The following is a 27,414-nucleotide window of genomic DNA, read 5'->3' as shown; positions in this document are numbered from 1 at the left end:
CATCTCTATCCCTGTCTCCCAGTTCTAGCTGCCCAGACCCCTTCAGAATTTCTCTGCAAATATACACCTGTATTTTCTCTTTTTTTACTCCTAAAGCAGCACACTGTAGGATTATTCTGTATGTTGTCTTATACTTAACAACATATTTTTATTTAATTAAGTAATTAATTTATTATTATTATTTATTTTAGAGAGAGAGAGAGAGAGAGCATAAGTGGGGGAGAGGCAGAGGCAGAGAGAGAGAGAGACAGAATCCCAAGTAGGTTCCATACTCAGTGCAAAGCCTGATGCGGGCCTCGATTCCACGACCCTGCGATCATGACCTGAGCCGAAACCAAGAGTAGGACGCTCAACTGACTGAGCCACCCAGGCACCCCTGTTTTAAGAAATCTTTTTTAAGTAATCTCTATACCCAACATGGGGCTTGAACTCATGACCCCAAGATGAAGAGTCATACGCTCTGCCCACTGAGCCAGCCAGCCACCCCTCTTAACAACTTACTTAAGACATGTTTCCACCTCGGTACCTGGAGAGGGCATTCCTTTTTAAGCTGCATGGTATTACACTGTGCATGCGCACTGAAGTTTGATATGGTTCTGGGTAGTTTCCATTCCTTTGCTGATACAAACACTGCTTCAGCGAAACCCATTCAAATATTCTGTGTTTCTTCCTTCTTCTTTTCCTTCTGGTATTCTCATTATGATATGTTACACTTTGTTTTTAAATTTTTTTTTTTCAACGTTTATTTATTTTTGGGACAGGGAGAGACAGAGCATGAACAGGGGAGGGGCAGAGAGAGAGGGAGACACAGAATCGGAAACAGGCTCCAGGTTCTGAGCCATCAGCCCAGAGCCTGACGCGGGGCTCGAACTCCCGGACCACGAGATCGTGACCTGGCTGAAGTCGAACGCTTAACCGACTGCGCCACCCAGGCGCCCCTACACTTTGTTTTTAATGTTTATTTGTTTTGAGAGAGAGAGAAAGCATGAGTAGGGGAGGGGAGAGAGACAATCCCAGGAAGGCTCCATGCTGTCAGCTCGATCCCAGGACCCATGAGCCAAAATCAAGAGTCAGATGCTTAATCGACTGAGCCACCCAGGGGCCCCTGTTACACTTTTTACAGTTGTTCCTCAGTCCTTGGATATTCTGTTCTGTGTTTGTTTAGTTGGTTTTCAGCCTCTGTTTTCCTTGCTTTTCGGTTTTCAAGGATTCTGTTGATACATCCTGCAGCTTTTCCTCAACCAGGTCCAGTCTACTGAGAGGCCCATCAAAGGCGCTCTTCATTTCCACTGCGATGTGGGCTTTTGTGAGTTGCTTTTATCTCTAGCATTTTTTGGGGGGGGGGTTCTTTCTTAAGATTTCCATCTCTGCATTACTGCTGCCCATCTGTTCTTGCAGGCTGTTTTCTTTATCCGTTAGAGGCCTTAGCATTTTAATCATGGTTGTTTTCAATTCCCAGTCTGTTTTCAATTCAACGGACCCTGTCATGTCTGGTTCTGATGCTTGCTCTGTCTCTTCAAATTCTGTTTTTGCCTTTTGGGACGCCTTGTCATGTTTTTCTTGGTGGCTGGACATGGGGTTCCCGGGGAAGAAAGGAACTGCTGTAAATAGGCCTTTAGTGATATGGTGAGTGGGGGGGAGCAGGGCTGTACTATCCAATGACGAGGTCTGTCTTTAGTGAATTTCAGGAGTGTTTCTCAGCTGTTTCCGCTCCCCTCGGGTGGGACAGGCTGGCTAGAGTGGGCTGGGGTTGGGTATTCCCTTCCCCAGTCAGCTAGGCTCTGCTAATGCCCCAGTAGGTTAGGCTCTGGTTAACTAGTCTCCCCTGAGGGCGGGCCTTAAGAAAAACAGAGTGCTCAACCCTATTTCAGGAAGTACCTTGTCCCGCCCCCTGCTGGAAGCCTCTGGATATTTTCCTCTGATACTAGGAGAACCTAGAAGGAGGTATATTTCACAATATGGTGGGTGATGAAATTTGAAGTGGGGTTCGTGAGCTAAGAAAGAATTCTTGAGACTACTTTAGTGCAAAAAGGTGATTTTATTAAAGCACAGGGACAGGACCGTAGGCAGAAAGAGTTGCACTGGGGTTGTGAGGAATGACTGATTATATACTTTTAAGTTTGTGGAGGGAGGGGAGGGACGTATAGGTCTCCAAGGAGTTTTTGGATGCTGAAAGCAGGTCTCCCAGGACCCTGAAGATTTAGCTATTGTCAAGGTAAGGTTGCTTTTAGTTTTTAAGGAAGTGTCAACATTAAGCATTAAGGCAGCCATGAACGTCTTGGGGAGTATTACACTGACATCTATCAATGGGCTGCAGGCTGTAAGGGCATTTAATTTAAATGACATTTTTCTTGCCTTTGTTTCCCTCATCAGTGGGGGTCCCCCTGGAGTTAACTCTCAGAGTTTTGGGCACTGAGCCTCCAGTGAGCGTTCAGATTTCTCTGCCCCAGCACTGGTTTCTACCCTAAACTTCTTTCTGCTCTAGTAAGATAAGACATCCTATATCTGCCAACTGGTCTCTTCAGTCTGGGGGCGGGCCCCACCTGTGCCCCACCCCCACCCCCACTTGTGGATCCAAGAAGACTGGCTGCTTTTTCAGTCTCTTCAGCTTTTACTTATCAGGACAGAGGGAGACTTCTGGGCTTACATGCAAAACCGGAAACTAGAAATGTTCTTAGAAACTTATTTACAGGGGCCTGGGTGGCTCAGTCGGTTTAGCCTCTGACTCGTGCTTTTGGCTCAGGTCATGATCTCACAGTTCGTGGCATTGAGCCCTGACTTGGGCTCTGTGCCAACTGTGTGGAGCCTGCTTGAGATTCTCTCTCTCTCCCTCTCTCTCTGCCCCTCCCCTGCTGGCTCCCTCTCAAAATAAATAAACTTAAAAAAATCTGATTCGTAAATCACATACGTTTCCGGAGTAAATTTAATTTAGGAAGTATGCTAATATTTTTGTAGAATAAATCTCCAGAAATGGATCGTAGGGTCAAATGGTTTGTATAGTTCTGTATTTTTTAAAATGTTTTATTTATTTTTGAGGTGGGGGGTGGGTCAGAGAGAGGGGGACAGAGGATCTGAAGCAGGCTCTGTGCTGACAGCAGAGAGCCTGACGTGGGGCTCGAACTCATGAACCATGAGATCATGACCTGAGCTGAAGTTGGATGCTCATCTGACTGAGCCACCCAGGTGCCCCATAGCTCTGTAATTATTTCCAATCTGTAAATATCGCCAAAGTGCCAGTGACCCAGTTTACTGTAATTCCCCCTAGCAATGGCTGAGGCTACACACACAAATTTTTTTTTTTTTAACGTTTATTTATTTTTGAGACAGAGAGAGACAGAGCATGAACGGAGGAGGGGCAGAGAGAGAGGGAGACACAGAATCGGAAGCAGGCTCCAGGCTCCGGGCCATCAGCCCAGAGCCTGACGCGGGGCTCGAACTCACGGACCGTGAGATCGTGACCTGAGCTGAAGTCGGACGCTTAACCGACTGAGCCACCCAGGCGCCCCTACACACACAAATATTTTAGAGACACTTCAACATTGGCGTGGATCCTGTAACTTTGAGGGACATGTTTAGCTAGAGAGGGTAAGTCAACATATTAGGTAAAAGTAATCAAATGTGACATTTAAGACATAAGCTCTTGTTCTGCAACTTTCCTACTTAAATGACACCTACTCACCTGTTTAGAAGGTTCATCTAAACAGCTAAGTGATATGTATCTTCATGCCCAGTGAAATTTCTTCAAGTTTGAGACTGTTTAATTTTGCCAATTACAAAGATTCAGTAACGTACACGTCAGTGTTAATGGGGCGCCTGGCTGGCTCAGTTGGTGGAGCATGTGACTCGATCTTGGGGTCATGAGTTTGAGACCCACATTGGGCATAGAGATTACTTAATAAACAAAGAAATAAAATATCTTAAAAAAAACCCAAATTGGTGCTAATGCAAATAATCTGGTTTTATCTATCTCATTAACTCAAATCTGCCACTTTAAGGAATTATGATATCCTCTGTCAAAACACCATTAACAGAATACTTACAACTGTAAATGGATAAAGCTTTGAAATAAAGACTGATCTATACTAGTGAGATGTCAACCATCAAACATAATCCAATAATCTAGCCTACTGGCTCAGAAGCCAGCCCTAGAAGAAAGTCTGTCTGAGTTCAAATCCCATCTAGGCTACTTATGGGAACTCTTTACAGGCTGAATTACTTGCAAATTACTTAACTTCACAAAACCTTAATGCCTTCAGAGACTGATGTGAAGATTAGATAAAATAACCTGTTAAAGGTGCTGTAATCATCGATAAATGGTTCTCCGAAGGAAGGTTTGCATGTTGTTTATCATACTTGAATTTTTTCCATGTCAAATATTTTGATTCTCTTTTTTAAAATGTTTGTTTATTTATTTTGATATATATAGAGAGACAGAGAGAGAGCACGCGTGAGCGGGGGGAGAATCCCAGGCAGGCTCTGTGCTGTCAGTGCAGAGCCCGACGTGGGACTTGATCTTACGAACCGTGAGATCATGACTTGAGCCAAAATCAAGGATCAGACTCCTAACTACTAACTGAGCCACCCAGGTGCCCTAAATTTTCTGATTCTTATTGATGGAGCCACATGTCAAGAAAATTTCATCTTCAGAAAATGTACAAAGAAACACCAATTTGAAAGAATTCTGTGTATTAGTAGTGGTAGGGTTAAAGGTGGAGTGTAGAGAATGTTGCTTTGGCGTTGAACAGACCTGGCCTTGAGCACTGCCTCTCATGTTCAGTGGGGAGATGCTTTGGCCAAACAGCAACCTCTCTGTCTCTTTCCTTAGCTGGACAAGGACTAGAACAATTGCTATCTTCCAGAGTTACTGTGAGGGTCAAATGAGATAACGCCTGGAAAGGGCCCGGTGCAAACTAGGACCTTCGTAACTGAGAACTGTCATTAGTTATTCGAATCATCCAGTCAATAATATTCATTAATCAGCATTTATCAAGTGTCTATGTTACGCCCAACACGGCTCTAGGGAAGCCGATGAGAAAAAATGAAATGCAAATATTCTGTATGTGTGGTGTGAGATTAAAACATGCATATGTTTCTCAACATAATGGGAATATATTTAACATACATGTATCTTGCATGTCCCGTACAACTCTGTTAAAGAGTAAAATGGAATGGAGAGGAGGGTCAAGGGAACACCTCCTTATCTCTTTTTGTAAGAGCTATAACTGTCCTATAAGCTTAGAGTGGCTAATTCTGATTTGAGGGGCTACAAGCCAGCTGTGTCACACTGTCTGATTTTTCATTCTCACTGTTTGGGGACTGAAAGAAATGAGAATGTGTCTTATCATTTCATTATCATTATTATCAGGCCCCGCGCACCTCATGAATGACATAAGCATGACAAAGCACACACACACCATCATAGACCGATATTGCTAATGGATACCGATACAAAAATGTGAATGAAGTCTCCATTAGAATCAGGCAGTATATTAAAACAATTATATATTGCAACCAAACAGAATTAATTCACAGGGTGTAAGTGTGGTTCAGTGTTAGGAAATCGATTTTAAAAACTTATCCAATTAATATGACGTAGAAGAAAAATCATGATGAGCTCAGCGGACACTAAGATTCATTTGGTATTTCAGAATCCATTCCGGACCTAAAAAAAATTAAAACAACTGTTAGTTAACACGAATAGGGAATCACTTCCTTAACATAATGACCAAAAGCCAATGTCAGGCTTCAATGGACAAATAGAAAAAATGCTCCTACCAGATACACATCCAGTATAATTCCTAATTCTTAGGTAGGAATATCAAGCAAAAAGAGTGATGTAACATAGTTCTGGATGTTCAACTTAATACAGATACTAAGAAAACTACGTAAGATGTGTAAAAATTGAAACGAGGCAAAATGATCTTTATTTGCAGGTGATGTGATTATATACTTGAAAACTCCAAAGAAACAACTGGGAAACTATTAAAACTCGTAACTTAATTAAGGCACTGGTTGCAATATCTGTAATTAAAAAACAGTACATTTCCTACCTACAAACAGTCAGAAAACATAATGGAGGTAAATGTTCCGTTCCCAAAGCATTAACAGAGGAAGTACCAAGAAATAAGCTCACCAAGAAACGTGTAAGATCTACCTGAAGAGAATTTGCAAATGCTACTGAAACATGGAATAACTGCTTGTATACCTGAATAGGAATTATACAGTTCAAAATTACAAAGATATCTATTCTCCACAAATCAGCCTACAGACTCAATATGATTCCAATCAGAATGCCAACTCTTTCGGGGGGCGGTAGAGAACATCATAAAATTATTCAAAATGCAACTTGACTAGTAAGTATGTGAAACAGGGGAAGAATGAGGTCAGTGCCACGTTACTAAATTATACTACAAACCTACAGGTAAGTAAAACAGCTTGATAATGGCACAGAAATAGAAATATCAGTGAGACAGAATACAGAGCCTAAAAATGTACTCAGATACACACCTAGCACAAATGTAATATCTTTTTTTTCTTTTTAATGTTTATTTATTTTTGAGAGGGAGACAGAGCGATCAGGGGAGAACAGAGAGAGAGGAGGACAGAGGATCCAAAGCAGGCTCATGGCTGTCTGCACGGAGCCCAATGTGGGCTCGAACCCACGAGCCACAAGATCATGACCTGAGCCGAAATCAGGTGCCCAACAGACTGAGCCACCCAGGCACCCCCAAATGTAATGTATTATTAAAATGGCACTTCTAGTCAGTGAGGAAAAAGGACAATTCAAAACTGTGAAAACAACGTGCTTATTGTGGGAAAATGGGATTCTTTTTTTTTTTTTAATTTTTTTTTTCAACATTTATTTATTTTTGGGACAGAGAGAGACAGAGCTTGAACGGGGGAGGGGCAGAGAGAGAGGGAGACACAGAATCGGAAACAGGCTCCAGGCTCCGAGCCATCAGCCCAGAGCCTGATGCGGGGCTCGAACTCCCGGACCGCGAGATCGTGACCTGGCTGAAGTCGGACGCTTAACCGACTGCGCCACCCAGGCGCCCCTTAAAATGAACTGTAAGTGGGAAAAAAATCAAATATTAAAGTGAGCAAAAACATGACATTTTTAGAATCTGGGTAGGGTAAGAATCTGACTGGTAAGGCCTTTCTAAGCCTGATGGAAAACAGAGAAGAAAAAAACCCCAGGTATACCTGGGTTCAATTAAAATTTACTATACTACAAAGGTGCCTGGGCGGCTCAGTTGGTTGAGCATCTGGCTTTGGCTCGGGTCATGATCTCATGGTTGGAGGGTTCGAGCCCCACATCCGGCTTTGCACTGACAGCACAGAGCCTGCTTCAGTTTCTCTCTCTCTGCCCCTCTCCACCTGTGCTCCTTCTCAAAAATAAAAAAACATTAAAAAAATTTTCTAATTTACTATACTACATAAGTAGATAAATAAATGACAGTAGGAAAAACTGACAGCATTTTGTACTCATGAATTTCCCAAGTATTCAATAGAATCCGGCAAAATGGTAACACAAAGATAATCTAAGAATGGCAAAGAACATAAACGGGTAGCTTAAAAAAATACGAAATTGCTCACCTCACTCACAAAAATTACAAACGAAACTAGGTACTAGTTTTTCACAGATAGGATTAGTAAAAATAAATTGTATTACTAAGAATAATCTGATTATTTAAAACTGGATGAATAAATGTGGACAGGTACTGTACATAGTTGGGACGAGGTAGAATGGTTCAACTTGCCTAATGAGCAATTTGGCAACGTTTGCCTAAATTTAAGGTAGAGTTTGGTAGAGCAATTTCTAGAAATGCATCCTATAGACATATTCACACATGTAAGCAAAGATATACATACAGGGAACTTTTTTCAGGAGTTTTTGTAACATAAAAACCTGAAGCCAACAAAGTATTGTAATTGGAAAATGCAAAATCATGATAAATCCATTCAATGTGACTGAATACTGTTTAAATCACGGGGAAAAAAAACCCCAAAACCCAGTCGGTGTAGCTACAGGTATTCACGTAAGAGTCTTAAAAATACTGAATTGGTGAGTAAAAGCAAGATACGGAACAATAATGTATAGTACAATCTAATTTCTTTTTTCTTTCTTTTTTTTTTTTAGTATTTATTTCTAGGAGCCCTATGTAGGGCTCGAACTCAATGAACTGTGAGATCATGACCTGAGCCAAAGTCGGATGCCCAATGGACTGAGCCATCCAGGTGTCCCCAGTCCAATTTCTGAGGGAAAAAAATGTACGAGAAACTCTTCTGAGTGGCCACCTCTGGTGAGTGGGTCACCGGGCTTGGGTGCAATGACCCTTTTTACCTCACGCCTTTCTGCGTGGGCTCAAGCTTTCTTACTAAGCACGAATTAATGACCCCACCTTTCTTGCCTCCAATATTTGAAACATCTTCCGTGTGTCCCTGCAGCCCATCCTAGCCTGTGCCTCAGGTACTCCCGTTTCTGTGTCCCTGCTCACCTTTGCTCTTCCTTTTCCTTTGTGCATTTAAATCTTGTCCATCCTTCAAGGGCCAGCTCAAAGGCCAACAAATCCATGAGGACTCTTCAAACTTCTCAAAACAATGCTGCCCTCTTCCTTCTCAGTATTCCCACGAAATTACTGAGCACGAAAATGACAACACACAGGGCTTTGGGGTTTTTTGCAAGGCTGTCTGCACTCAATTATTTAATTGATGTAATTTGCGTCACGCTGTTGTGTATTTCATTTACTTTCCAACCTATTTTTTTCCAATTTTTTATTCTCTATTTTTTCCAAGTCTCAAGCATTTCAGAGAAAGCATGCTCAAATTTATTTTGTCCTCCCCACCCCACGTTATAGTCCATGTGAGGCACGGCATTCCACAAATACTTTTACTTTTTAAATCAATCAGATGTGAAAGCTCCCTCAGGATCTATATGTATTAAAAAAACAGACGCTTGTCATTTATGTTCCTAGGTCCTGGGTCACATGGCCGATATTACATTTCCTTCATTTAGGGATGTGCAAATGGCATCAAATCCACTTTTTAGAGCCAATTCACACTTTGTGTGTCTGAAATTTCCCATTCAAGAGAGTCCCCCAAAAACAGATCTGATTTGATCACTATTTGGATAGTAAGCAGAACACTTATTTAAATTAGCTAACAGCTTCCTACCTATCATCCCCATATACAAAAATAAACCAAAAAAAAACCCCCAAAAACCAAAAAAACAAAACCTGGGCTCATAAAACAGTATTTCAGTAACAAGGATGTAAGAATACTGAATCCTAATTAAAGAAGAGAGATATAACATTGTAATACCAATTTTATCCAGCGTAAGAAAAATTTTAAGCTTTATTTTGATAAAACATTTCAGATTCCCTCGTATCACAGCATATCAATAAGCAAGATGTACATGTACTGATTTTATCCTACATGTCAAGCCCCAAATTCCCAATCCCAGGTAAGCAAGTTGCAAAATACAAGTGCCGATAATTTAACTATAGGTAGTATTTTAAAGAAAAGTGAGTGTTCAGCACTTTAAATTAAATGAGGCTTTAATCAAAGAGAGACTTAATACCACAGGGTGTCTTTTTTGCAACAGTAATGAATTCAATCAAGTCTGTGATTCCAAGCTCGAGCGACAGTGTTCTGTTTGAGGCAAACAAGCAAAGGCAATCAACTCTTCGGTGGTATATTACAGTATGTACGATATATTTTTGGACAATTTCATTCCAATTTTAGCACTTGGGAATCTAAGGAAACAAGAATTAGAGAAGAGCTCTGATTCCACTTTGGGGAATGCAATGTAATGGCTCTGTCTTGGCACAAAGGTACACTGTAACACTGGTGGTGGTCTTTGATCAACTTCCCACGGTAATTGAATCACCAACAACTATAACTCTGATCAAGGAACACACAGATTTTACCAGAAGAAAATTCTGTACTTCCAATTTTAAAAAGCAAACGGTTCTATGAAGACGCAACCATTTGAATTATCTGAGTATATACATTTAAGTTTTTACAACTTCATGCCTTAAGTTTTGACTTCCAAAGTATCATTTCCTGGACCCAACATTAAATATTTACACGCTATGTGTTTCACACAATATAATTTTAGAAACCGTAAGTTGCACAAAGTAATCGTAAAAGTTTTTATCAAATTCATGTTTCCAGTGATCTTAAAAAAGACAATTTATAGTTGTTTTTTTGTTGTCTAGAAAATCCTAACTGTATGTGAAAAATTAATCAAAGAAAATCTGTAACTCTGATAATTTTCCACCCTTAAAAGGCATCGCTAAAAATAAATAAAAGGGCTCCTCTGCCAATGAGTAATGACGTCAAGGAGCTTCGCAACCCTAAGCCACTCTTGAAAGCAATTTTAAGTTTTACCTAATTTCCAGTCTTAATATCACTATTTTAATTCAGGAAAAAGATATGACCTTTTGAAGTCCGTGGCATCAGAAATGGGACTTTTGGACAAGAATCACAACTGAAAGCTAGTGGCAAAATGAACCTGAGCACAATTTCTCTCCACAGATGAGAGATATGCTCAAGGTACAGTAGAAACAGTAGTTCAGAAACCTTGGGAAGCTCAAATATCTTGAGCTATTTTTGTTTCACTAAACAATCTGAAGTAAGCATTATATTCACTTTTAAGAATAAAGGAAAATATAAAACATGAAACATGCAGTAGGAGTCACCAAAAGTTCGTTTCCTCCCTTTGCTTTGGGCACACTGTCTCACTTTTTTGTTCTCTACTTTGTTACAAAAAACCCAAAAGCAGATCTCTGCTCAAAGCAGTCATACTTGAGAACACTATAGGGTGTGCATATGATTTTCTCTCTTTTCCCATCCACCCAGACCTGAAATCTACATAAATATTTCCATGTATACTTTTCTCCCATCTGCATGAAGTCTGAGCCACTATATAATTTACACGGAAAAAATCGGAGGAGGCAGCTAAAAATCACTGGCGGTTGCCAGGTTCCTCAGTCTGCCCTGCTCCTTTAATCATTTTTATTTTTTTAATATGATAAAGACAAAAGCTCCAGCTGGAAATTCACACAGTTCAGGAACATGTTGAAAATGTTTTTTACCATAGTCCTTAAGATTCAAGTAAATGCTCCCAAATCAAGTATCATAAAGCTGCTAATTAGCAGCTCAAAATAATCAGCCATTCAAATGACATTGGAAATGTTTGCTGAACTGTTTTTATGAAAGCTCCCCCTCGTATTCTAGAAGGTTCCAAGTACTGGAGTCCACAACCTAGCCACTTTTAAGAAGGAATTCTTTTGACCAAAATGTACCCTAAAACCAATCTTCTCAATTCCTTTCTTTTCCCAAAGTTGTTCACTCACATTTTAAGGTGGGGAAGTATATGAACCAGGGTGTTTTGTATGGAACTGTACTCTTTAAGAAACCTAACATTTTAGTCAACGGGGAAACTTCACAACATACTTAAACCCTACGTATTTTAGATATGATTTCTCTGTGCTGCATAAAATATACTGTAAGGAAGTGTGTTTTGACTCAAAGGATACACTGAAATGCTGCAGTATGACAACATATTCTTAGCATAACTTAAAAGGAAAGCATGTATTTTAACAATTCCAATGTTTTGTCATTGGGGCTTAATTGGAACTTTCTTTTCTTTTTCCTTTTGATTCTGCATTTCTGTTTGAGAGGGCATCTTTTATTTTTAAGCTGTGTTTGAGACTATAAAGAATATGCTAATGCAACTTAATATATAAATATAAATAATATATGAGCAACATATACGTATACATATACCCACGACGCGAGCATCAGACCACTGATGTTGTACTTTCGGGGTTCACACGAATAAGTCTAGATGCGTTCCTCAGGTCCTGGAGTTGCTTGGCAGGTTTCCCCACACCTTCCTCAAACCTTTTCTCCACCACGGGGAGGACGGTCTCATATAGAAAGGATGCATTCTGTCTGATAAAGGCCTTTTTCTCTGGATCCTGCTCACACCGAAGGCTATAATCCACATGCTGCACAGCGACCAAAATGATCTCCACCAGGCTCTCCAAAAGTACCATGTGCAGCTCGGGGAAATACAGCTTCAGTGCCTCTTCCAAAAAGCCCATGGTCTGTTTGGTAAAAGCAACCACCGTGTAGCTCAGGTTCACCCAGCAGTCGTCCCCGGTGTACTGCTCAAAGTTCCTCACCCCACAACTCTTCATCTCCTCTTTGAGCTTGCCCAGGGCCTCTGGAGTCATCAAGTTCATCCTCCTCCACATCTCCTCAGAGTTGCGATGTTTAGTGGCTTCGATGATAATTTCTTTGTAACTGTGCAAGGCCCCTTGGATGTCTTTCACCAGAAGGGCATGGATGATGAAGGTGAGGTCCAGTCCGATGTCACCCAGTTGCTGACAGTGCTCCTTGGCCACTTTGACACACTCAGCCGCTGTAGAGAGGCTCTCCTTACTGTCAAACACCTGCTTGCTAAAAGCATCCACGAACATGCCCATGGCTGATCTCGCCCAGACCACAAAGGCAGAGTAGCAGCCACTGTCAGTGCCTGCAAAATCCGTCTCGAATTCCCTTGCAGTCTCAAGGAGGCTCGTAAAGAAGACGTGGCATAGCTTATGGATGTAGAGTAAAGTGGCACCCTCGATGCGAAGCTGGCGGATTGCGGTATGCACAGCTGCTGCCCTGTTTCTCAAAAACAGCTCACAAGCCTTTGTGCACTGGCCAAGCCGGATTAGTTGAGAAACTGCCCTTCGAGTAGCCTTGGGACCACCTCTCAGGGAACGATCTGGGGAGAGTTCAAAAACTAGCACTTCCGTGAGCTGTCGGACGCGCTCATCCACTTTGGCCCTTAGTTCTTTAACAGGCGGTGGGCTGGGCTTATCTTCCAGGTAATGGTTCAATTTGTCCAGCAGGTCAACGGCCCCTTCAAAGTCCCTCTGGGCGATACAGACATCCAGGTCTTCAGGCAACTCCTGGATCCACTCCATTGAGAGGTCCACCTTCTCTTCTTCTACCTCAGGAACAGTTGGTTCGTCGTCTTCTTCGTCCTCAAATGGGTTACTGGCCTTGGAAGGCACCTGCGGTGGTCCTCGTGGGGCCGCTGCCTCCTCCTGTTCCCTGCGTCTTTTTTCACTGAGGGCCCTCTTGGTTTCCTCCAGCACTTCCAGCCACTCTCGTTTGATTTTAGCATTTTCCGCCTGAAAAATACGGCTCTCGGGAAACATCAGCAGCTTGAACATGTCTTTCATGGGCGGGTTGTCCTTGACATTGACCACGGCCAAACCATCCAGGGGATAGAGGGCGTTGTAGCGATACATCCCACGCCTCTGAGGCAGCCAGGTGGCCACCAGCAAACAGTCGTTCATGAGAAAGCCGTGCACCCGCTGCAGTTGGGCCATGTGGTCCGCCTCGTATTCCACCAAATCCCCGTTGTACACCAGGTACTGCCCCGGCGTCTCCAGCAGGTGCCTGCAACCTTCCACCTTCTCAAGCAGAGTGGTAAGAGTGCGCTGCTTCCCTTCCTCGCCCGGACCCGCACCGTCGCGGGAGGCGCCCCCGGGTGTGGGAAAAAAGCCAGCCTGGCCCCGCAGGTGGTCTCGGCCCCCCGCGCCACCTCCTCCTTCCTCTCCTCCAGAGGCCGCGGCGGCCCCGGCGGCGGCGGCGGCAGCCGGGAGCAGGGTAAGCGGGATGCTCTCCAGGCTGCTCTTCTGCTCCGTCAGCAGATGGCTGAGCTGATACATCTCGCTCTCCAGGTAGGAGATCTCGCGGGCAGTCTCTATGAACTGCCGGTAGTTCTGGTAGACGTTGCGCTTCAGGTTCTGCGCCGTCTCCTCCGCCAGCGCCTGGATGCGCTGCCGGTGCTCCTGCAGGTCCCGGTCCCCGTCCGACTGCTGCGAGAGCTGCTTCACGTACAGCCGGGCCTCAAAACCCCCCGATTCCAGCTGCCGCCGCAGACGGCTCGCCCCACTGTCCGACATCGCCATCGCCATTTCCCTCCGAGTCTCACGCAGTCGCTGTCACTACCGCCTCCGCGGGTGCTGCCGCGGTCGAGACCCACCCAAGTCCCGCGGAGCTCCAGGGCTGAGGAAGCAGGACGGAAGGGAGACGAGTACGCCTGCGCCCGGGTCTGAGTTTCAGACTGCGCCTGCGCAGGGGCCGAGCGCAGACAGCGCGCCTGCGCGGGAACGCCAGCGGCTAGGGCTCATGCGCCGGAGGCTCTGTTGCGGAAGAGAGTGGAGGGCGAGGCAGGGAGACGTGGGTACTGCGCATATTCTGAGCGTGACGTTGGTATTTGAAGTTAGTGGCGAAGCGTAAAGGCGGTAACCGGTTTCTTGAAACCTTCCTCTAGACCAAGGCCTGGGAACCCACGTTTTGAGCCCACTAAGAGGTGTCATGCTGAGTTCTCTACTTTAAGCCGCAGAATCTTGGCTTTGGCGTTTGGGGCAAATTCAGTTCTCGTTCTCGAGCCGGTTATTCTTGAATTCTCGCGAGACGGCGGGCTGCCTCGAGAGTAGCCCGAGAGCCGGTATCTTCTAGGAGCCGGGTCAGGCCGCCGCCGCCGCTTCAGAGAGGGGGAGTCGCGGCCTCCCCCGGGGGCCCGCTTAACGCCGGCGAACGCCGCCTGGGATCCCGGCAGAGATGGATGAGGATCTGGTGTTGGCACTACGGCTTCAGGAGGAGTGGAACTTGCAGGCGTCGGAGCGCGACCGGGCCCAGGCGCCCCTGTCGCTGGTGGACGCGTCCTGGGAGTTGGTGGACCCAACCCCGGATTTGCAGGCCCTGTTTGTGCAGTTCAACGATCGGTTCTTTTGGGGCCAGCTGGAGGCTGTCGAGGTGAAGTGGAGCATGCGAATGACCCTGTGAGTCTCGAACCCCGCTGGGGAAAAGAGACCGGCTGGCAGCTCTTCTGCAGCCGCCGGCCGCGAACTTCTCCTCTTTCTCCGTCCCCAGTGGTCCCAGGGTCTGTGAAATGCGGGGGGGTGGAGGGGAGTGTCGGTGTCGGTCTTGTTTTGGGCCAGCATCTCCTGGTGTATCTCTCCCTTCCCTTCTCTCTCTCGTGCTCAAACAACTTGAGGAAAGCTGTGTGGGCCATCTCGCCAAGAGTTTGATTTATAAAGGACACAGTGAGGGGCGCCTGGGTGGCTGAGTCAGCTAAGTGTCTGACTCTTGGTTTTGGCTCAGGTCATGATCCCACGGTTGGTGAGTTGCATCCCCCTCCCCCATTGGGCTGACAGTGTGGAGCCTGCTTGGGATTCTCTCTCTTTCCCTCTCTCTGTTCGCTTTCTCTCCCGAAATAAACTTAAAAAGCAAATAAAGGACACAGAGAAAAGGATATTCCTTTGTTTTTTGTTGTTTTTGAGAGAGAGTGAGCACGAGTGGGGGGGGGGCAGGGGGAGGGGGAGAAAGAATCCCAAGCAGGGAATCTCCATACTGAGTGTGGAGCCCCAGGTGGGGCTCGAACTCAAGGACCTGAGATCATTACCGGAGCTGAAAGCGGGAGCCACCCAGGGGTCCCGAAAGGATATTTCTCTGAATCTCCCGTCGCTTGAAAATCAATTAACACATTCCAGATTTGTCTTATGGTAGTGCTTTGGGACCCAGGAGGGAGAAGCGAGTCTGCCCCAAAGAAAGAATGCTGAGGACACAGGGAAGCCTCCCAAGGGTGGGTGTTGTCCTTTTCCATGCTCGTTAAGATACCACCACTTAGTAGTGAGCTCAGGTGTTAGAAGGGTTGACCGTTTTCATATTGCTGGACCCAGGGGATCTTAGGGGATGCCTCTAAAAGGATCCCTTTCCCACCAAGGAGAGAAGTCCCAATTTGAAATCATCTATTCCTGCACATGAACTGAGCTAACAAGTTTAAGATGGGATTGTGTTCTATGTGCTTGTCTTTGAAGTGCTACACGACAGCCTTAAGTAAGCCAGGTTAAGATAATGATATAAAACTGTGTGAAGAACAAATCTCCTTCATAGAGGCTTCTGTTACCGCTTTGGAGACGTGCTCATGGCGACCTGGCTGTAATCACCGCAAACCGATTACAGGTTGTAGGGAGGAGACTGGGTGCTGCAGAAGAGGATGATCTTCTTTGGGCTCTTGCAGCCTGGCAAGGCCAAGGGACAGTCACTGCCTGGCTGGGGCAAGGGATGTCACTACCATTCACGCATCTTTCTCCCTAGGGTGAGATGCAAATATCTCCTGACAAAAAGGGTGTCCTGGTGGGAACTAGTGTGAAGTGATTTACTCTTTCATTTCTATTTCCCTTTTGTGTATATTTGGTAAATAATGCTTTTGTGGTGGTTGTTTTCCAGGTGTGCTGGGATATGCAGCTATGAAGGGAGGGGCGGAATGTGTTCCATCCGGCTCAGTGAACCTCTTTTAAAGTTGAGACCGAGAAAGGATCTTGTAGAGGTATCCTTTGCATAAACTTGGTTCTTACCTCAGTTATTTAAAACTGCTTATTATTGATTTAGACTGATGTGAATTCACCTATACATGTAAAAAAAAAAATTATTTCCTCACAACTTTAATTGCAGGGCCAATAATAATGATTACCTTATATTTTTATGTTTCTTCACAGAAACCAAGTTTTTCAGGTATAATACCGGATTTGAGCTTTACAACCACCTTGTTTATGTGCAGTGTGTGTTGTCCTCATTTTTATAAATGAAGAAATTTAAGGTTCAGAGAGCATAAGTAAGCTAGTTTAAGTTACATACTAAGAAGCAGAGAAGAATCAGGACTCATATCTTCCTATTGAGGCACACAAATTTTGATTGTCCTCTGTTCAGCCACAATGACGCTGTCCTCCCAGAACATCTCGCTGAGCTGGTAGAACCAGCCTGCGTGAGTGAGGGCACTTGACTAGCAAAATGGAGCCATAGGAGCTCCCGGATTATGGTTAGTTTGAGTTTAGAAGATGTCTGAAATTCCTCAAGATATACCCAGTGTGACTTGTCTTGCCCCAATTGTATAACTTGAAACGTAGGCACCAAAGAAGATAGAGTGGTAGAGGCTGGATGGGACATACATTAAAATATGCTTGGAAATACAAAAGATGCTGTTTTTAAGGATAATAAAAGGTATTGGGTTGCAGAACACTGTGAATATATTTAACACTCTTGAGCTGTACACTTAAAAATAGTTAAGATGTTAAATTTTGTGTTGTGTTTTTTTTTACAATTAAAAAAAAATAAATGGCTACTAAACGTAAAATGGTACAACAGGAATACTTGATTAATAAAAAAGAAAGGAGGAATAAAGGAACAAAGCCCTCCAAAAAGAAGGGTAGGTGTGAAGACGACATCAGTAATTATACTAAATGTAAATGGACTAAGCACTGGTTTAAGACATGGAGTGACATACTAGATTAAAAGAGGTGTGCTTAAAGTCACACACATGTTAAATGTGAAAGGTTCAGAAAAAGTATATCATCCAAAACCCTAACAGAAAGCTATTGTAGCAAACTAAAGGTCTTAAGGGAAGTTTTACTAGAAAAAAAAGTTCACGTTTTATAATGGTAAAATAATCTATTAAATAAAAACACATAATGATTCTAACAGTAATAATGTAGCTTTAAACTACATGAAGCATAAATTAGTAGAAGCAAAAAGAGAAATAATCGACCCATAATCATAGTTGCAGATGTTAAACACGACACCCTTGGTAACTCAGTGAGTAAGCGGAAAAAAAACTGTAGACATAAAACAAAAAAGTTGAACATAATTAACCAAATCAACCTTCTGAGGAGCCCTAATTAGAGTAGTAGTTGCATAATGAATATTTATTGTGTAAATGATTAAGGAAACACAGGAACAGTGTTCTTTTTAAAGGTAATGGGCGATGGGGGCGCCTGGGTGGCTCAGTCGGTTAAGCGTCTGATTGCAGCTCAGGTCATGATCTCAGTCTGTGAGTTCAAGCCCCACTTTGGGCTCTGTGCTGACAGCTCAAAGCCTAGAGCCTGCTTCGGATTCTGTGTCTCCCTCTTTCTGCCCCTCCCCCACTCACTCTTCTGTCTCTCTGTCTCTCTCTCTCTCTCTCTCTCTCTCTTTCTCTCAAAAGCAAATAAACATTACAAAAAAATTTTTTTTAAAGTAACGGGTAAGAAGAGAACGGAAAATGTGTGGTAATGCTGTCAAGTGAGCATTTGCTATTGTTAGAAAGTTACAATATCAGATCAGTGTAAGAAGGCCCACGGAGGAACAGTGTGACTCTGGCCTGTACATAAAGTAGCGACCCATATTATAATGAATAGGATTCAGGAAAGGAAAGGACTGAGTCTGGTTGAGGACAGAGAAGAAAAGCTTCATACGCGTGTATTTTATTACTACCTAACATCACCACTCCTGCCTCTCACTCTTTATTGAGCACGTATTATATGCCAGATTTTGGACTAGTGTTCATCTAGTTAATAGCTAATCCAGTGTGTGCCTTTCCCGTAGCCCCGCAAGATTAGGATATCCCCATTTTAGCGATGAGCAGCAAGTTGTAACTTGTCCAACTTGTGGTAGGCTCTAGTTTCCCTGGCCCTAAAGCTCTTGTCCTGTCCCCTCATCACTACCGCTGTGTAATTGCTACTGCTGCAAATGAAAACATGGAGCTGAACCTCACAGGACAGATCGGATTCTGACAAGTAGAGATGGTACAGGAAAACGACTCTTGGCAGAAGGAATAGGATGCTGTGAGCAAAACTGAGGCGTGAATCTCAGGGCATATGGAGGACTAGAAGTAGTTGCTTTTGGCCAGGTAGAGAACCCAGTGGTGGGAAATAGAGGTGTTTTGGGACCGTGTTGAGTAGAACCTTGAATCTAGCCTAAATGTGGAAAATAGAAAATACATAAAAATAGAAACGTTCAGTGTGGTGCCGTGTGCCGCTTTCAGGATGTTTCCGTTGAACCCCAAATTAGGGATCTAAATTTATTCCTCCTTTGTAAGAATAGTTACTGATCATGACTTTAGAATGTTGGACAAAATTGAAATGTAGAATGCCCTTTGAATTTGAGTCCTAGTAGAGTGGCATTTACTTGAAAAGATTAAGTTCATTTTCAGAGATACAGAGTCGATCGTTGTAAAAGGGGTGTTTTCACAATGACCAAGTTACAGTGCTTGACACACCTGTTTTTCTGTTCGGCATAATTTGATAAGCCTACGATTCATTAATGGCAGTCTGGTTCTTCTGGCAGGAATTCTTTTTATAAAAATTATGAACAAGGTTTGTTCTTGAAGACCTCTATGACTTTCACTTTTTAAAAAACGTCTTCCTATTTGTTAGGACCAATTATGAAACAGCAGCTATAAATACTCTTAATTCTGCACCTATACGTCTGCATTCGTGGTGTGGGAATGAGCAGGAGCGTGGTGATGGTGTTGTTTTAAGTCAGAGATTTTTGGAATTTCTCTGAGTACAAACTCAGATGAAATCTGGGCCAGTCACAGGATTTACCTTCAGATGCTATTCAACAGAGTAGTAGGTTTTAGTGTTTGTTTGTGTGTTTTAAAATTTTACATACTCAGAAATCCCCAACCTATGGAAAGCTGTATACAGAGAAATGTCCCACCCCATCCCTGTATCCAGAACTCCCCAATTACTATATGATACTCTTGCCATTAGTTTCTTTTTTCTTTTATTGTTGTTTTGCAAATATTTATGTCCGTTCTTATTCCCTCTCCTGATCACATAACATACTTCTTACACGATATATTGTGTACTGTCTTCTGCCTTTCGCCTTTTTCATTAAAACCATGTACTCTGGGGGCGCCTGGGTGGCTCAGTCGGTTAAGCGGCCAACTTCGGCTCAGGTCATGATCTCACACTCCGTGAGTTCGAGCCCCGTGTCGGGCTCTGTGCTGACAGCTCAGAGCCTGGAGCCTGTTTCAGATTCTGTGCCTCCTTCTCTCTCTGACCCTCCCCTGTTCATGCTCTGTGTCTGTCTCAAAAATAAATAAACATTAAAAAAATAAAAAAATAAATAAAACCATGTACTCTGTAGGTTCCTCCAAATGATTTCAGAGATCTTTTTCATTTTTTTTTTTAACTCTGTATAGAATTTTGTAAGGATTTTCCATAGTTCATTCAACCAGGTCTCTATAGCTAGACACTTACTTTTTGTTTTGCTACCATAAACAATGCCACAATGAAAATACCTTACACCTATGACCTTTCCTATTAGCCTAGGTATTGCTGGGTCAAGGGATAAATGCTTTTGTCATTTTGTGAGATGTTACCAAATTCTCTTCCGTGGGGGTTTATAAAACATTTTGCACCTCCTGCCAGAGACAGCTGGGAACGTTTGCTTCCCTTAGCTTTACTAATGGGGTCAAACTTGGGGAATTTACTCCTCTAGATAAGCGAGAGGTAGCATGAATTTGTAATTATTTTTATAAATGAAGTCGAACATTTCTTTTCATGTTTATGGGTCATTTACGTTTTTCTGTGAGCCATCTATAACCTTTGCCCACTTAAAAATTGGATTTTAGGTCATTTTCCTGTTGACTTCAGTCGGTCTTATGTTTGAAGAATTAGTAGCCCATGAGAGGCATTGCACGTTGTTCTGAATTTGTCTTTTCACTCAATGCCGCTTTCTCTCCTATGCGGAATTTTAAAGTTCTTATGTAGTTGAGCTCATTGATCTTTCCTTTTGGATTCTGAGTAAGAATTAAAAGGGCTTTCCTGTGACAGGAGTCCTTGACCTGGGATCTGCAGAACTTCAGCTATCATGCGCTGAGTTTTGTGAATGTATGTGTACGTAATTTTTCTAGCAAAATGGTTCATGACTTAACAGTTTCTGAAAGGAGCCTGTGATCCAAGGGAAGTTAGGTCCCCAGGTAGAGAAGGAAAATGCATTTCTCTCTTCAAAAGCGCCCTAACAAATGCATTTGTATGTTTCTGTTTCAGACCCTCTTGCATGAAATGATCCACGCCTATCTATTTGTCACTAATAACGATAAAGACCGGGAAGGGCACGGCCCAGAGTTCTGCAAACATATGCATCGCATCAATCGCCTGACCGGAGCCAACATAACGGTGTGTAAAGCCGCGCACGTTTATGATTTTTAGTCGTTAGTTACTCTGTACTTCCTGGGGCTTCACTAAAAATAGACAACAGGGTGGAAACGAATACCGACTTTGAGGATTTTCCACGGTGGGTGGTAAGACAGGCCGAGAAAAGCTGACTGGCTTGTTTGGGCCTCACAGTAGCGCCCTTGCTGTCGCCTCATGGCACATCTGGTGTGACATGTTGTGCATGGTTACCGCAGGCCCGCGGTACCTCTGGGTTATGACATTTGTCTCTTTGTTAACTTAGTTTTCCGGATTACGGCCTCCTCCTCCGATCGTTCCTGTGCTCTGTCGTTTCATGTGTTGTTACACTCACTGAAAGTCTTCCTTGATTCCTCTTTCTGCATAATATTGTAGGAAGCGGAGCCTGGGGTCAAAAAAGCGTGAGGAGTCCTGACTGCTTGGGTTGAGATGCTGGCTCTGTGGATGGTTAACTGGGGGCCCCCTCCCTAACTTCTCTGCACCCCCGTGTACTCCCGGGCAGCACGAACTCATCTGCGGGTCCTTGGGGGGGATCACAGGAGAAAATACAAAACGTCGTAGCCTGGTTTGAGCACAAGTTAAATACCAGTTGTTTTTATTACGGATGCATTTTATCAAGTGACCGTAATGTCTTTTTAGTTTTTTTTTTTTTAATTATTTTGAATGTTTATTTATTTTAGAGAGAGAGAGAGAGCACAAGCAGGGGTGGGGGAGAGAGAGAGGGAGACACAGAATTCAAAGCAGGCTCCGGGCTCTAAGCTGTCAGCACAGAGCCCGACATGGGGCTCGAACCCACGAACCGTGAGATCATGACTTGAGCCGAAGTCAGACACTTAGCCGACTGAGCCACCCAGACGCCCCTGTACTGTCTTGTTTCGAAGTGAACTTTGCACCCTCTGTGCCTCTCCTCCTACATCCTCTTCCTAAAATAGGCCATTTCCTCTGTTTTCTGTCAAATGCACTTCATCTTTGCAGTGGGCTAGACCTTCTCCCTCCTTTGAATATCCTCAGCAGCTCTTGTACCTTTTATAATATTTTATTCTGCTCTCAAACCTCTGAACACCGGGTAGCTCTTGTTTCTCCGTAGACCTCTGTATAAGGTGTGTAATGCAGTGCCCCAACGGGGCCTTAACAAATACCGAATTGGACTGAACCAAATAGAATCTTAGTTCCTACAAAGATTAAATTCTTTGGCGTGTTTGGTTATTTCCTGGCTTTAAAGGGCGGTAAAGACCGGTGTGGTGGAAAATGGAAATGTTCACCTTCTGTGTTTTTTTTTTCTAGCTATTGGTTTTCATGTTCTCCAGAGCTCTTTTCATTATCGCATAGAGTTCCTTCAACGTCAAGAAAGTAGCTTGCATTAAAAATCAGTCCCATCAAATCCAGATTAGCAGAAGAAGTATGGAGCTGCTAGTACAGTACAAAAGGCTTTTAGTTTCCTCACTGGTGTTTTCACTTTAAGCAAATTCCTGGTATACTTCCTCTTGTTCACTTGGAAAAAGAGCATCTATTCTTTTATCTCGGCCGTCTGTGTGTTTTCATTTAGGAGGTTTTATCGAGTGGACACCCCTTGCTTTTACAGGTTACATCCTGTTATAACAAACTCCACAGGGCATCTAGTTTCACAATTTTATTTTAGTGACTACGTCGTTAAAGAAGTCACATCCCCATGCTGGAGGAGGAGTTACAGGACTTGGAAGCAAAACAGATCCCACTCCCTGATCTTTTTGGCCAAGAAATGAAGCGAAGAAGCGGCCGGGCGTTCCAGATCTCTTTGCCCCTAAACCTCTGCCCTCCAGTTCCTTCTGTGCCTCATATACTGTGCGTTGCTGATATGCTTGCCAAGTGATAAGAGATTTTTGCTTAGGATGGAGACGTGCTATAAAACTAGGTGTGCGAGTTATGGAAGGCTTCACATTCCCTTAGGGGAATTTATTAGAAAATTCAGTCTCTGGTTAAGAAAAGTCTCATTGGGGCGCCTGGCTGGCTCAGTCGGTAGAGTATGCCACTCTTGATCCTGAAGTTGTGAGTTCAAGCCCCACGTTGGGTGTGGAGATTACTTAAAAATTAAAATAAAAAAGTCTCATCTACAGATGCTCCTTATCTTGTACAATAGTAACATTCCACTGAGAAGAGAGAAGAAAAAGGTACTCAGGGTTATTTAGGATTACCCGCTTTTATTTTTTACTTAATTTTTTAAAAGACACTTTCTGGGGTTTTGTTGTTGTTTTTAAAAAAATTTTTTTAATGTTTTTTATTTTTGAGAGAGACAGAGTACAAGTGGGGGAGGGCAGAGAGAGAGGGAGACACAGAATCCGAAGCAGGCTCTGGGCTCCGAGCTGTCAGCACAGAGCCCGACGCGGGGCTCGAACTCACGAACTCTGAGATCACAACCTGAGCCGAATTCAGACACTTAACTGACTGAGCCACCCAGGCGCCCCAGATTATCGGTTTTTAAATGGTGCCCTGCTATCCTCCAGGCCCCCAAGGTGGTAGGGCTAACTTTCCTTTCAGACCTCTTTGATCTGTCCTCTGCTTGGGTTCTGAGTAAGGTCCCATCTAGAAGGTGAAACAAAAGGATCCCATGTAAGGATCAAAAAGCACATTCGCAGAGAATTTTATTTGAGTCAAGGAGTGAAGCTTTCCACTCACCCAGGCAGCAAGCAGGTACTCACTGTGCCAGAGCCTAAGTTAGCCACTAGGGGAACAAAGATGAAAACGATCCTGGGGAGCCTTTGCCTTAACCAGATAAAATGCTGCCCCATGAGGCTCGTTACGGAGACCGGAGCAAAGAGCTGCAGGGCTGTGGATAGCGGGTGTGGCAGAGGCCGGGACAGTGCAGGGTGCTGGGTGGCGGGGGCCGAGAATTTGCAGCAGGTGGTCCAGGACCCTGTGGTTCTGTCACCTCTGAGGGCAAAGTTGCCACTGAGCAGTGGCAACAGTTCTTCCTTATCATGGCACTATGCACAGTTTTGTCTTTATCCAAATATTTGATCGTTTTACGATTTGGTCTCTAAAACTTATAGCATGTGATAGAGCTTTTGGCGAGTCAGAAAATATTTTCTTTTGTCTTCCGATCTCGTGGTTTTCTATCTTCACACAGTTCCTGGAGTATGAACTGCTGCCCTTCCATTAACGTGAAATTTCGAACAGAAGCTAAATCTAGTTGCCACCTTCCCCCGGGTATCCCTGCAGAGAGCTCTCGGAAGCTGCAAGGTTGAAACTGAGAAAAGGCTGCCCGTGTATTTTCTGGAAATCGTTAACCTGCCCCCCTAACGCCTACTGCGTTCTGTCCGCGCAGGTGTACCACACGTTCCACGACGAGGTGGATGAGTACCGGCGACACTGGTGGCGCTGTGACGGGCCGTGTCGGCACAGGAAGCCCTACTACGGCTACGTCAAACGCGCCACCAACAGGGCGCCGTCTGCTCACGACTACTGGTGGGCAGAGCACCAGCAGAAGTGTGGTGGCACCTACGTGAAGATCAAGGAGCCGGAGAACTACGCCCGGAAAGGCAAGGGGAAGACAAAACTAGGAAGGCAGCCGGCGGCCGAAAAGAAAGGTACTTCTGTCTGTCCTTCCGCCTCTGCCGAGACTGCGGCTGATGGCCCAAAAAGCCAGCCCCGGCCTGGGGAGGAGCGGTGTTTAGATGAGCTTAAGGATTGTTGCTGGTGTAGATGTTTGCAAGTGTGGACCTCAGAAGATCACATTTTTTTCTGAAATGGTGGTAGAAAAACGTACGCTGCTCTGTATGGAGGGGAGTTAAGGTAGAAATAGTTTGCACTGGCCATATCGGAAACTAAAAAGTCCCTTTGCCAGTGTGACTCACGCTGCTCTGTATGGAGGGGAGCTAAGGGAGAAATGGTTTGCACTGGCCATATTAGAGGCTAAAGTCCCTTTCCCGGTCTGGGCTCACTGAGTCACTGGGAAACAGAAGGCAAAAAGATTGTCAAAATAAAAACAGGGATTCAAATAACAATGCCCGGAATCAGTCCTGACTCCACCCCTTCCTATCAGTTGGATTCTGTCCGAGTGACTTCTGTGGATGGACGTGTTTTCATTGGGAGAATGGGAAAAGGATATGACATGTATGTGCTGGTCCTTCATCTGCAAGATTTATCCGTTTCCTATGAAGTTCAGAGTCACTGCCTCTTGAAGAGGGAACCAGGTCGCTGAGTTAATGCTTCTTCTCTTGGCGAGTTGCTGATTGGATGCAGGAGCGTAATAAGCTGCCCTTCCCGAATCTGAAACATTAAGTGAGCGGAGGCGCTAGAGAACGTCCGTGGGGAGATGACGCATCCTCATTTTGTGCGAGCCGGAGGAAAGCGAAGCATGTGGGAGCCGACTTTTCCCCCTGGGGCGGAACCGCAAGACCGCTATGCGATTTTCAAGGTCCAAGTGCCTTCGCTAGTGGCCCTCGGATGGTAGAACCCCTGATCTAAATAGGAGAGGATGTTGTTTTCTGGCCTTTGCCCCACCAGCGCCCCCTGACCGCTGCAGATCGTCCCCCTCCCGACGAATAGGTAGTTGGTGCGGGGACCGAAGTTACAGAATAAAACCGTATTTCTTCATTTTGAAAAAAAAAAAAAAAACCTGTCCATTAGCTCGACATTTGTTACCGTGTTGATCTCGAGTCAGGAAAACCTCTGCTTTCTTTTGCAGATCAGCCCAACAGAGGTGAGACCCAGCTGTTGATCCCTTTCAGTGGGAAAGGATACGTCCTGGGAGACGCGAGCAATTCGCCTTCATCCGGGAGATTTGTCGCTTCACACGCCGTCAATAAAACCCAAGATCTTTTAAGTCAAGACCGCTCAGCAACAGCTCTGAGACCTAATTCTAAAATGGAGGTGAACTCCGAACAGAATGGTCCAAGCAAAAAAACCTCTCTCGTCGCCCCTGTTCTTGCTGCCAGTCGCCAAAATGTCGTAAGCAACTACTTTCCTAGAGTGTCAGCTGCCAACCAGAAGGCCTGCAGAAGTGTGAGTGGATCTCCACCAAAAAGCGGGGCAGTCGGCGACCTCCCTAAAAACTCCGTCTCTTCCACGTCTCACAGAAGGGTCCCCTCCTCTAAGATAGCCCCGAGAAATTCTTTAAAAGCCCCGGAATCGACACCTGTGACCGCGGCCCTGGACGGGAGCGGGCCCGAAGAGAGATTGCCAAATAAACGAGCCAGGCTAGAAGACCAGTCTGTTTCTGACGAGCTTTTTATCAAAGAGCAAGTGCAACGTGGTGGAAGTGATTCTAAGTGGAGTTCACGTCCTCCAGCTGCGGCTCAGAGCTCCAGCCCTTCAGCCAGTCAGAGCAGAGCGGTCAGTTGTCCTGTTTGTTGGAACGAAGTCCTAGAGTCGCAAATTAACGAGCACTTGGACCGGTGCCTTGAAGGCGCTAGCGTCGATGGCAAAAGTTGAAAAGGTCTTAGGAAAACAGACGGGTGTCACACGCCACCTGTATTACCTCACTAGTCTAGTGTCAGGCCCTCAGGAAGTTCTGGTACATACTCCGATTTGTCGGTTAGAATCTAGTTCTATTTTATATATACACATGAGATTATAATGAAAAATATTTTATGTTTTAAGGCGCTACCGTTCACTCCTGCCTTGTGTATACCGTAGCCCAGAGTTTACTCTGCATGTATACACGTAGAATTTTTAGATATTCGTGTTCTTGCGGTTAATCTTTTTATTTATACACCTTCCTCAGAATACTCCGTGAGGAATCCTGTCTGGTGTTTGGTTCACTGAGCATTTCTTCAGTTACATTAAAACTCAGTCCTAGAACTGATGTTAATTTCATGATGTCAGACATACTGACCAAAAAACACAATCTGGGGTACACAGCATATTAGTTGTTTCAGGGTACTCAGAGGCTTGTTTTGTTTTTGTTTTTTTTTCAATCTTCACAGGAAGTAAATTTTCTCTGTTTTAAAGAATTTTACTTCTGTCATCACTGAAAGGTGGCAGCAGATTTTAGGTTCAAGTACATAAGGAGTACAGTAAAATAAACCTCTTTTAGAATGTTGCCAGTAACAAATAGCTACTGCAGTTTCGTAGGCCAGGGTTGAGCGGTTTTCTCAACGCGTCGCCGAGTGAGTGGATCCCGTGCTACCCACCTGGAACGTACAACGTCACAGAGCTGCCTCGGTGGTGTTCACGGTAGCGCGTTCTCTGGAAACAGTATTATGAGCCGTAAGCCAAAGTTGTAATCGTTCTAATAAAAAGGAATACCATTTGTGCATTTTGAAAAGTAGAATTCTTCTCGGAAATACTCCTTTCCACCTCTGGCAAAGAGACGAAGATACTTTCGTCTGCCGACTTTCTGTCTCTGGCGACGCCTCTAGCGTGTTGGTTGGCATATTCCCGAGAGTTTAGTTCACGGGTT

General features: G+C 44.3%; 2 protein-coding genes across 2 annotated transcripts; one reads left to right on the top strand and one right to left on the bottom strand.

Annotated features, from left to right (window-relative positions):
• Positions 1-9,329: 9,329 nt before the first annotated feature.
• Positions 9,330-14,136, bottom strand: EXOC8 (exocyst complex component 8). Its single transcript, XM_006937781.4, has one exon. The coding sequence runs from the start codon at positions 13,986-13,988 to the stop codon at positions 11,808-11,810; it is 2,181 nt and encodes a 726-aa protein (XP_006937843.1). The 5' UTR covers positions 13,989-14,136; the 3' UTR covers positions 9,330-11,807.
• A 125-nt stretch (positions 14,137-14,261) lies between these two features.
• SPRTN (SprT-like N-terminal domain) lies at positions 14,262-27,270 on the top strand. The gene is made up of 5 exons (XM_003993924.6): positions 14,262-14,858; positions 16,309-16,408; positions 20,892-21,020; positions 24,337-24,598; positions 25,699-27,270. Exons 1-5 carry the CDS (start codon positions 14,638-14,640, stop codon positions 26,442-26,444), a joined length of 1,458 nt encoding a protein of 485 aa, XP_003993973.3. The 5' UTR covers positions 14,262-14,637; the 3' UTR covers positions 26,445-27,270.
• The last annotated feature ends 144 nt before the right edge of the window (positions 27,271-27,414 follow it).

This window comes from Felis catus, chromosome D2, assembly GCF_018350175.1.
Source record: "Felis catus isolate Fca126 chromosome D2, F.catus_Fca126_mat1.0, whole genome shotgun sequence".
NCBI lineage: Eukaryota > Metazoa > Chordata > Mammalia > Carnivora > Felidae > Felis > Felis catus.
Note: the sequence above shows the minus strand (reverse complement) of the source record. Positions and strands in the feature narration are given on the sequence as shown.

Bases quoted from the DNA above. Each gene is read 5' to 3' on its own strand.
- EXOC8 (XM_006937781.4), bottom strand. From the start codon at position 13,988: ATGGCGATGGCGATGTCGGACAGTGGGGCGAGCCGTCTGCGGCGGCAG.
- SPRTN (XM_003993924.6), top strand. From the start codon at position 14,638: ATGGATGAGGATCTGGTGTTGGCACTACGGCTTCAGGAGGAGTGGAAC. The intron at 16,409-20,891 runs GTATCCTTTGCA...TTTCTGTTTCAG, and splicing joins CGAGAAAGGATCTTGTAGAG to ACCCTCTTGCATGAAATGAT. The intron at 21,021-24,336 runs GTGTGTAAAGCC...CTGTCCGCGCAG, and splicing joins TGACCGGAGCCAACATAACG to GTGTACCACACGTTCCACGA.